General features: G+C 34.5%; 1 protein-coding gene across 3 annotated transcripts in view; it reads left to right on the top strand.

Moving 5' to 3' along the window:
* The window catches only part of CHN1 (chimerin 1), a 258,773-nt gene that overhangs the window by 132,757 nt on the left and 113,944 nt on the right, over positions 1–12,072 (top strand). For all 3 annotated transcript variants that reach the window (XM_074303053.1, XM_074303055.1, XM_074303052.1), the window contains one exon: positions 4,993–5,281. In XM_074303053.1, the coding sequence (XP_074159154.1) occupies positions 4,993–5,281 (289 nt within the window). The remainder of the gene's footprint in view (positions 1–4,992; positions 5,282–12,072) is intronic.

A 12,072-nucleotide genomic window follows, 5' to 3' on the forward strand; every position in this document is an offset into this window, starting at 1 on the left:
GTCATTCCCTTATTTGACTCCTTGAGTTCAGTTATCCTCTTTAATTAATCTTTCTAGGTCCTTCCATTTCTCAACTCTTTGAAATTAATAAAAGACCTTGGTGAGAGACCCAATTAAGTCTTATCATTTCGAGAGTATTTGTATGTGAGGCAAGAAGGAAGACATCAAACAGATATTAAGTGAAGTACATCTGCTGTGTTTCTGTATTGATCTTTTTTTCTTGTTCTGGATATAACATATGACCAAATGACAAGATCTCTTAAGGCAATAAAGTCAGGAAGAATGTCTGGACCTGGCTATGTATATTCCAAAGAAATCCATGTTAAATATATTGGATTAGTTGCCATCTAAGGGAGGGGGTGGGGGAAAGGAGGGGAAATTTTGAAACACAAGGTTTTGCAAGGGTCAATGTTGAAAAACTACCCATGTATATGTTTTAAAAATAAAAAGCTTTAATAAAAAATTTTTAAAAAGAAATGCATATTAAAGTCAATAGGATTATTTTTTAAAATCACTCAAGACTAAATATTTAAGTCCATTTTATATAACAATTTTTTAAATTTTATTTTTAATATATGGAATAAAACAAGAATTTCCATAATATAGTACAATAAGAAAATAATTGCACATGAAATTGAAAATCTACTTTGCACAATTTGCTCTTTTGTTCAAATGTGAAACAAAATTTTCATGTAAATCTTTTTTTCTTCCTCCTGCTGCTCTAGAGATGTCTAATATATACCTATATATGTACGCACATACATGTATGTGTATGTATATATAGCATATATATGTATAGAATAATTTGGTATATATATATTATATGTAAACATACTTCTATTTATTAGTTCTTTCTCTGGATACAAATAGAATCTTTCTTCATCTTTTCTAGTTGATTTAGGTATTTTTAATAGTCAAAATAACTTATTCAAAGTTATTTTTAAAACAATTTTGCTGTACTATATACAATGTTCTCTTGAATCGTCTCATTTTACTATTTATTATTTTATGCAAGTCTTTTCATGTTTTTCTAAAATCGTTGAGCTCATCATTTTTTATAGCACAGCAGTATTCCATCACAATCATATACCAAAACTTGTTCATTCATTCCCCAATTAGTTGGCATCCTTGTAATTTCCAGTTCTTTGCCACCACAAAAAGAGCTGCTATAAACCTTTTTGAACATATGGGTTCTTTTCTTTTATCCCTAATTATCTTTAGAATTAAACCAAGTATAAGTACTGGTGGGTCAAAAGGTATAATTCTTTGGGCATAATTCCACATTGCTTTCCAAATGGTTGGATAAATTCACAATTCCACCAACAATGAACTAGTATCCTAATATATTTTTAAATAAAAACGATAAAAGTTAATACTTCTAGCAACATCCTCTACCAAAGTGACCTAGAATACTTTAGCAAATACGGACCTACATGTTTACTTCTTCATTTCTATAACATTTTTATAAGAATGTCCTATGCAAATATTAAGGGTGCTCTTAAGAAAAACATGAGCAGGTAATGGGGAGGCTAACAAACAGTTTTTCTAAAAGTAGAAATAATTTTTATATTCAAATAACTGACTTAGAGGTTCAGGGAAGGTAATATCATAATGATAAATTCAATTGTGGCAGTAACCACACAAGACAAAGAAAGTGAGTGGGGAAAGGAATACATATACCAGGCATTTATCAGTGTCATGGAGGATGTCACATGTCAGATTTCAGATAGAATTCCCTAACTGTTGCAGGGTTCCCTAAGTGCTTCTATTTACAGATGGCAGATCTGAGAATACTATAAAGTTTTCTTAATGATATCCATAGTCTTTCAAAAGAAATGAGCTTAACCCATTAACTATAGAAAAACACAGCAAGTGAAAATGTATATTGTCCAAATTGTTACAGATGGTTGAAAAGGTAGCTTATTGAATTACTATATTAACATTCTTCATGTATCATCAGGTCAAATCAAGTCAGCAAGCATTTGTTAAGTTGTTACTGTGTGCCAGGCAAAGTGCTACAAGGTGGAATCACAAATATCAGCATAAAGATAGACAGTTGCTGCCCTCAAGGAGCTTATGTTCTAATGGGAGAAGACAACACATAAAAAGATGCTGAAGAGGAAAAGAGGCAAGAGAATATATCCCTATAAGGTCATAATAGAAAAAGTTCAGAGAGTCACATGTTGATCTCAGAGAGGAATGAAGTCACAGCTGATCTGGGTACTTTCCTTAAAATGGTTCTGAGAGAAGCTAGCCAAATCAGAGAAAAGATTCCAGGGCAAAATATCTTTCAAGTGAGAAGTCTAAGGGTCGAGTGAATTTCCAGAATGAAAAGTGTATTGTGACATGCTTAGAGACCCTCCAGACCTATCATCCATCCTTCCATCTATCTGTCCTCCTAATCTGATACAAAAAATGACCTGGAAGAGGAGAGGAGCTTGGATCATATTTGGTAAATAGCATGGAACTTCACTTCCAGTTCCAACTATTTCCCAATGATATCACGTAATTGAAGCTTTTGAAGAATCAAAATTGTAGCTAAGACAAAGAATAGAAAGACTGATTTTGAGAAGTTGTACCAAAGATTTCACTAAGTGAGCCAGTACTGTACAAGAGGGAAGTTTAGCAAATGGGACTTCCAGGTTGCTTTGACACTGAAAGTTTAAACCAGATGAAGGCTTATCTTTTTGGCTGGATCTTCAGTGGAAATAAATGGAAAGAATGACACGGGATTAGAAAGCATGGAGAGGTTGTAATATCCATCAGTTGGTTTATTAGCCACCTAAATAAGATCATAAATTCATCAAAGTTTAATCTATAGTTCCAAGTCATGTACTTGTAAATTCAGGGAATATCCAGAGACACCCAGATTTTCAGGTGCACAAATTAGAAGAGATATATGTTAAAGGCAGGAATGATTAGCAAAAAATTTAAATTAAAGTTATAAATTTACTCATGTACACATGCATACATGAGAGAGATCCATAGAGAGAAGTACACACAGAGACATACAGAGAAAGACATTGAGAGACAAGGGGGGGAAAGAGAGAAGAAAGAGAGAGACAGAGACAGAGACAAAGACAGAGACAGAGACACACACAGAGGGGGGAGGGGAAGAGATTATCTGTCTTCTAGTCCTATCTTCTTTCTATAAAAAAATCTCAGATGGTTTTTTATTAACTAAGTGTTTTGATGATGATAATATTTCACATTCATACAAGTATTCTAAGACAGAGGACTTTTGGAATAATGTCATGTTAACTAAGGGAAGTAATAGAATCTAGAAATTCTTTATATTTGCTTTTGAAATGTATTTTTCTTTTCATTTGCTTTTTTTCCCTTTATAGTAGCAATGGCTGGTCTAGCTTCTTATATTTCTTAGTCTTACCCTAAATTTGATTTAAACAGTTCCCTGATATCAATAGAATGTGACTAAACCTTTTTCAGAGGATGGAACAACCATCCAGAGGACTGGAAGAGGTATAGTGGCTCAAGATTATAATTTTGGATAATCAGTTTGTGAATAATTGAGATTTGATTTGATTTTTAAAGACCAAGCAGAAGGAAACAAATGATATTTCAGAAGTCTGCACCTGATTAGTAATTTTAAATTCTTGATTAAATTGTTATTAACTTATAAAATATAGTTTAAAAGTACCTAAAAGATTATAAAAATTATTTTCATAGTTTGGGATACCTTTACTTTTTATGTAAACAGGATTTCATTTTCAATAGCTATTAGCACAACTCCTTTGTTTTGGATATATTAAAAATTTTAAGCATTTCATAAATTTTTAATTGCTATTTTTTTGGAACATAGCCTCTACCAGAATAGTGTTGATTATTAGAATAAGTTTGTGTTCTTATCTATTTATGCCATTTCTCTAAAAAAAAAGCCGTTATATTTGGTTCATCATCTGTGTCCCATGTATTTGTAACATATGGTACACACACACACCTTCCGATATTAAAATGAAACTACTTTCTAGTTAGATCATTTTTTAAAGGAATCCAATGAGCTGGCACCCTGAAAAGTAACATGAGAGTGGAATGCCTTGCTTCAGTCCCTGAAATGGCACTAAAATCTTTTGAAATGCTCATTCCCTATATCTATCCTTTTTGCTCAAGAATTGGAGGTAGTCTCATATCCGCTTGGGTCAGTTTGTGAGTTTTACTGCAGAAAGCAAATAGGGGGGTTTCCCAAAGGTAAAACATCTCATGCTTGTATGTCAAGAAGGCTAGGACACCAAAACGAGACTCTTTCCCAGCTAACAGCTTCTAGAGCCTATATATTACAAAGATTTATTTAAGACTTAACAAGCAAAGCACAGAACTCCTTCTTTGCAAAACTCTCTGGACAGAGAATGCCATCATTCAATCCCACATGGCTCAGTGTCTGGCAAAACTTTGACTTCAGTGTTATTGTTGGTATTCAAGCTTGACTGCTTTCTGAATGGGATCTCCCTGAAGGAAGGAAAGGCTGCAGGGGTCTGACACAGAGCAGCCATTTTCATTATTGATCAGTGACAAGGTGGGGTGGGAGACTCTGTTTCAAGAGGTTCTCATCTCAGGGAACTGAACAATTGAATCTAGAGATATGGGCTTATAAAAAGAAATCCCAAGAGAGTGTAAAAGTCCTCCTCCTCCTCCTCCTCCTCCCCCTTCTCTGATCCTCTCTCTAGTTTTTCCACAGGCAGGGATGATGAAGTGACTAAAAAGGATAAAGGAGAACAAATCATTCCTTCTAGGGTAGGCATGCATTTGGCTCTTCTCTCCAGAGTTGTTGCTAGTCTTCTCTTCTCATTTGTGTTTAGAAGTTCAATTTTATATTCCTTCTTTTCCCAGACCATACACAGAGATTAGCCACAGTTTATTTAAGCAAACTAAGAAAAGAAAAACACAAAAACCCATAGTCATTTTTTTTAATTCTTTCAGGGAGACTTCACTTGGTTATTTTTCTTAAAAAACGTCTTTCCCATTTCATTGAGGCAGATTTGGAAATCAAACCAGAAACTTCAGGCTCTACTACGATGGAAAACACTTTGTTGGGGAGAAACGTTTTGAGTCCATCCACGATCTGGTGACTGATGGATTGATTACTCTCTATATTGAAACCAAGGCAGCAGAATATATTGCCAAGATGACGATAAATCCAATTTATGAGCACATAGGATACACCACTTTAAACAGAGAGCCAGCATACAAAAAACACATGCCCGCCCTGAAAGATACACATGATTGGAAAGAATCTACAGGAGAGGATGGGGTATCAGAGAAAAGGGTAAGCTACAATGAAGCCGCTCTTTTTTCCTTTTTCCTTTCTTTCAAGAGAGACACTATGATCAGGAGAGGATTTAATTTTTCATTTACGTTTAGAACTTTTTAAAAAAAGGATATGAAGATGAATTTTCCTTAATGTGTCTAGCTATTGTCGTGCTGAGTGTCACAGATATAATCATTGCTTAATTAAAAAGTTTTATTTTTTTATAGGCCTACTTTTAAAAACAAATAGTTACATAATTAGAAAAAGTCTCTTGGTGAGATGACCTCCTAGAATAACTTTTGGAGGTTATGTCATTCTGGTCAAAAAGTACAGACTGCTGCCTATAATGCCAGAAATCAAGGAGATTATAATATCTACCTGACAACATATTGCTGCATTTCCCTTAATGTGATCTACTTTATAAATAGGTCTGTTCTTTTGCAAGATGTTACCGTTTTGTTTTGTTGTGGCTTTTTTTAAGCACATGACTAAAGTCAGTCTGTTGGTGGCTGATTGAACTATATTTAGCATCAATTGGAAATTTAAAAAAAAAAACCTAGTTGTTTGCAGATCATAAGCCTCCTTTGACCTCAGTTTCTCTAAGTGTAAAATGAGGCTTGCTTCAGTTCTAGACCTATGCTCCTAAGATTGGATTTTTTCCAATTTAAAAGTTTTTGAAGAAAAATTTTGAATTCTTCTGATGTGATTGATATTTTTATAATTTTAGTATATTCCATATGAGTTAAAAGTTTGAATTCCCTCCCATCTAGATTGCTTCTATTCTTTTTTTCTCAAATTATACTTTACCCATACTCATAAGCCTAAAACACCCAGTTGTTGGGTGGTCACGTATGTTTTTAATGTGCTCTTTAGCTTAGATTATTTTTTAGATCTGATGTGATTGTGGACTCTGCCTATGAAAACATTATGAAAACATACCATCAATGACCATCTGGCACCAAGGTGTTCTTATGGGCCTGAATAAGCAGTTCAAAGGATCCAGCTAGAAAAATGTTAATTTTCTAATGAAAATTTCAGTTCTGAATGTTTTAAGTTATTTTTACCCTGAATGGAATTTTGTGTCTACACTGTAACCAATCATTTAAAATTATAGTTTGTGGGCATATATTGTTATCTGGTGCCATGATGTATTGTTGTTGTTACTTAAAATTATTTTTTGTTATTCTCTTAGTTAAATGATTTCTTGATTCCTTCTATGATATATAGTTATTTTTTACTGTTAAATGAAAGACCATCAATGGGACTTTTCAATAATAGTTATGTGTATATATCTAACATTCATGATAACATTTTTTATAATTGTGCTGATTTTAAAAAAGTTACATACTACAATAATTCATAAGTTCATGACTTCACTGCGTGGGTAGTCCTTGAACTGGTTCACAGTCATTACCTTCCTAACTCCGTGGCTCTGAGCAAGCCACTTAACTCTATATGCCTCAGAAGGAAATGGTAAATCACTCCAGTACGCTTGACAAGAAAACCTTAAACAAGGTCACAAAGAGTGAGACACAATTCAAAAACATCTCAATAAAAATAAAGTTCAAGTTTATAAGTTGTTGGAGAGGGGCATTTACATCTCTAACTTGAACATTGTTGTTTATAAAACTCAAAACCATTCCTATGTGTCCTATCTACTCTGTATTTTCCATTGTTAACAAAACTTATATTGAAACAAGTTAACCATTCAATTAAAAACACATTTATTAAGTGCCTACCTACTATGTGCCAAGCTATGTGATCCTTGGGCAAAAATATATTTTCTCTGTCTGAAATCAGAGGACTGATCCAGATGTTTTTTTTTTTTTGAGGTCCTTCCCAGATCCAGAATCTATTTCTGCACTGAGAGTGGTAGTTAGCATTTCTGTATTTTCTTGTGCTACAAGTGAAAATAGATGCTTTGGGTCAGTATGTTGTCTGTATGAGGCCTTCAAAGAAAGAACAAATTGAATCATCTGACCTTCATGTCCATGAGAGGAATCAGACCAAGAGAGATGGGAAGAGTTTAAGAATGAAATACTGAAGATGCAAAGAAATAGTTCTGGTAAGAAGGCAAAGGAAAGTTTAAAAATAAAAAGAAATGGTTTAGATGTACAGATTGTTAATCAATAAATTTTAATTTAAAAATGCAGGCTCAGAAGGTGTAAGCAAGGGCAGATTATGGTAATTAAAAATGTGGCATGGTTGTATAATATTAAAATTACTGAAGCATAAAATGAGCTGATTCTGATAAGGAAAACTCAACAAAAACAAAAGGTTTTTAAAGTTATGTAAAGAAAAATAGGAGGAATAAAGAAGGGACAAGATCATAGGGTTAGTAGTAGAAAGGACTTCAAGGTCATATTATATTTACAGCTGAAACTGAGGTCCAGAAAGATGCGCCCAAAGGCACATAGAGACATTGTCAGAATTTGAACCCAAGTCCTCTGACTTCAAATTGAGCACTCTTTAAAACGTATTATAAAATTCTCTCAAATCTTGAATAAGATGATGATGATGAAGAGCAACAAAGAAAAGGCAGAATTACTCAACTCTTGCTTTATTTTTGTTGAACAAGATACTTCATCTCTCAGCTCTAGTCATTCTCTCTGATTATCTCCCATTTTCCTTCCTCCTCTTCAACTATTGACTTTCCTAGGTTCTTTTAAGTTTTAACTAAATCTCACATTATGCAGGAAACATTATTTAACCCCCTCTTAATTCCAATGTCTTCCCTCTGTTAATTATCTTCTTTTAATCTCTACATAGCTGGCTTTGTATCTATTTGTTTTGTATGTTGTTTGTATATTATATATACTTCTTTGCATGCTGTTTCTTGAGACTTTTGCCTCTTTTTTGTATCTCTATGCTTAGTACAATGTTTGGCACATTGATTAAGTTGATGCTTAATAAATATTGATTGATTAGCTAATAGTAAATATTGATTGATTGGTTAATAATACTTATTATATTGTAATATATTATATTATATATGAAGCATAATATAATATATTATTTTATATTATTATGTTATTACAACTATATTATATTATTTTAACATAATATTTATAATATAAATATAATGTATTATAATATTAATGATTAATAATAATAATTGATTGATTTGTTAATTGACAAGGAGATTTATGCCTGGCCTGAAAGGAACAGGACAAAAATGTCTGATTATGGTTGATACTCAAGGTAAAAGGGGAGCTAATAAGAGAACTTATATGTCCTTAATGGGTTAAAGTTCAATGTCCCAGATGAATCAGTAGTGTGTGATATGGCACCCAGAAAAGATAATACAATCTTAGGCTTCATGAGAGACATAAGCTCTGAATCAGGAAATGACCACTCCATTATGCACACACATCTAAAACACTCTATTCAGTTCTGAGTTCCATATTTTGGGAAGGGTACTGATAAGCTGGAAAGCATCCAGAGCATGGTTCATGAAGATGGGTGGAGAGGTCTAGGCATGGTTTAGCCGAATAAAAAGAAGGCTTTGGAGTGTGGGGGAGATAGGATAGCTAGTTTGGAAGGGTTAATCTTGCTGTGCTGTATCTCAGGGGCAGAATTAGGAGTAATGGGTAAAAGCTGCAGAAGCTAATTTAGGCTTCATCTAAGGAAAAAACTCTCTAACAATAGGAATTTTCCTAAAAGGGAATAGGTGACTTTACTACAAGTCTTCAATTTCAAGCACTTTTGTTCAGATAGGGACTGAACTAAATGGATTATGAGATCCTTTCCATTTCTGAATTCTGTGATAGTGTATCTGAGGACTATAGGAAACAACTTTGCACTGTGGATGTCCCGTAGAGACCCTGTAGTATAGGAAAGAGGGAAACAGTGCTACACCTGGAGGCAAGATACCTGGGTTCAATCCCATTTCTGGTACAACTAGCTGTGTGACTCCTGTTAAGTCATTTAGCCCCTAAATGCTTCACAGAGTTCCTTAGGACTTACCTTCTACATCATGGTTATGACTTTTTTAGGTAGAGGGAGCTCCCTAAGCTGAAAAAAAAAAAACCCACAAAAAACAACTATAGCTGCTTCATGCATTTATGGTGTCCAGAAGTTGTTATGGGACTTTTATACAGGAGACTTTTCTCTCTATGTCTTTTTTATTAAACTTGCCTTGACTGATTTAATGTTAATTGATAATATAAGTTGGTCAGGTACTGGACCCATGGAAATGCTCTCTCTCCTTTCTGTCAATTTAACATAATGAGGTAAAAGAAAAGAGGATGAAAACGCAGAGCATAAACAAACCTTTTCTCCGAACCACTGTCATATCTAGCGCAACATCAGACCCCATCAAATCTTCAGATTTGTTTTTTCAGACTTATGATGCAATCTGATTTCAGGCATTTCCTGCGGTTCCTTTTCTGTATAGAGCATTGAAGTTTAAAGCAGTTGTATAAGATTGAAAACAAAATCTTGACTATGAGTGATGATTTATCTATTTATCACAATACCTGGGGGTGAGGCTGCCAGAGGATAGAGCAGGGCATAAACACATACACAGCAACCAATAAGGTCTGGGCAGAAAATGAATGAATGAATGATCATGTGCTCAGTTGGGTCTGGTAACTTATGTTTTTAGTAGGAACACATATATAACTTAAGTATTAGGTACCTTCCTTTAAGGAGATAGCTAGGTGGTGCAATGAACAAATCTGGAGGCAGAAAGACCTGAATTCAAATCCCAACTCAGACATTTACACTGGGCACCTCACTTAATTCTATTTTCCTCAGTTTCCTTATATTTAAATGAGGTGGAGAAAGAAATGGCCAACCACTCCAGTATCTCTGCCAAGAAAATCTCAAATGTAGTCACAAATAGTTGGACACAGTCTTTATACCTCCAGTGTTTAGCACATTATATTGCCTATAGTGAACACTAAATAAATATTTGATGATGTTGAATGCTGTTCTGTCAAAAGAACTAGTTTCTAATTCTGCAACGGGGTTTCTAGTTTTAAGATTTATGGGTCCTAGTTTCAAGTGACCTCACAAAGTCAGATAATCTATAAGTGTTTGTAATGTAAAAACAAAATATATTAATAATTTTTTTTTGGAAAAAGCAGTGAATAGCCCACCAATAATTATCTGTAAACTTACTGGTGTTGGGTGAGACAAATGGGAAGGCCTGTCAAAGGAAAATAAATTGTCCATTCCTCACAGGCTTTGTAGGGGAGGGAGGGAACTGTAGTGCAAATTTTTTAAATGGGGAGAAAGAAAAAAATGAGGTGATTTATATGCCTGAGACAACATAGCATCCCTGGGGAGGTAACTCTAGTTACCTGTAACCTAAGCTCTGAAGAGCTTGTTTTCTCTATTTGTTTTATTTGTTTTGCTTCACTGTTGCCCTGACCTCTGTTCAGTAAAAAGGTTATTCTTTGACCCCAATGTGTCTCCAATGATTGATCGGAAATAGGCACAAGGGATTACATTTCCTGGACAGTGAAAATCCAGACAGAAGCCAAAGGTTGTCTGTGTTTTGAGGATCCATGACCACTTGAGAATGGAACTCAAAAGGGCAGTGATATTTGCCGTTGGTGCTGTGATGTTTGTGATGGCTGTGAATAGTTTGGGGTTTGTGGTAATGAAATATATCTATTGGCATATCTATTGGTATCCCTTAAAATGAAAGCTCAGATGTGTCAGAGCTGTCAATCAATGACACTTTTACAATATAGGAAATGGAGATAGAAGAGTCTCTTATATGACTGGTTGATTCTCTTAATCCAGATTTCCATCAACTGATATCACATAGCATTTTTCAAGAACTATTCAAGTCATTTCCTTAGCTTTAAATTTTTAATTGAAAAAAAAAAAAAAACCAAAAACCTTAGAGAGGTTAATCATATAATCCTAGCACCCTAGACCATTTGTAGGGGAGAATGAGGGGATTTTTAGCTGCTAACCTCTTTTCTCTTTTCTAAAATGACTTACCATTACCAGTCTTTATTGGCCCAGAGCCCAGTTTTTATGAGTTATTGCTTTTTATTTGTCTTGGAACTGTGTTTGAATGGTTTCTCTCTCCATGTGGTGACCATAATATGTTTACTTCAAGGCATACTGCACCAGGGCCCTAATGCAATCATTTTTTATGAGATTCTAACACTCATTTATGAAGCTTGATTGGAAAAGCAGCCCTCAAACTATGCTATAGGAAATATAGGTGCTTCACGTAATTGTAAATGGCACCTCATTCATATGAAGTAATTAATTTGCATTTCAGAGATGATTAGACATTAACTGGGTCACAGTCAGATGCTATTTTCCTTTGGGGCTTGGTGGTCCAACATTTAAAGCTACTGCATGTGTAGGAAGTGTACACAGGCTGGCCAAGATATGAATGAATTTGGACATCCTATCAAATTTTGCCAAGCTAGATAATTTATAGACTTTCTTCTCTCCAATCCCATCCTGCCATAGGCACTCTTCTGGAAATTTAAGACATGTTGTTATACTAGTCATCTATACAGATAAGCTTTACTTTTATTTAAGACAAGTTCCATAACATTCTACTTTTTTCCCTTTGGACTTATGACTGACTCCCCAGAGTATACAATCCCGTAAAGGCTCATGAAATTTGAAATTGACAGGTAATGAGGCCCCCTGAAAACTGCCAGACTGACTGGAATGCTTTCGGTGCCATCATAAAGTGATGGAGGTGCTTTCCCCCTAGACTGTTAAGATGGCATCAGAAAGCCTGGTCTGTTCATCAGGTTAGCCTCCCCCAAGGCATCTATTTCGAAATGATTTGCTTATTTTAAAAATACAATGCAGTGCTGCTCTGC

This window comes from Sminthopsis crassicaudata, chromosome 3 (assembly GCF_048593235.1).
Source record: "Sminthopsis crassicaudata isolate SCR6 chromosome 3, ASM4859323v1, whole genome shotgun sequence".
Classification (NCBI taxonomy): Eukaryota; Metazoa; Chordata; class Mammalia; order Dasyuromorphia; family Dasyuridae; genus Sminthopsis; species Sminthopsis crassicaudata.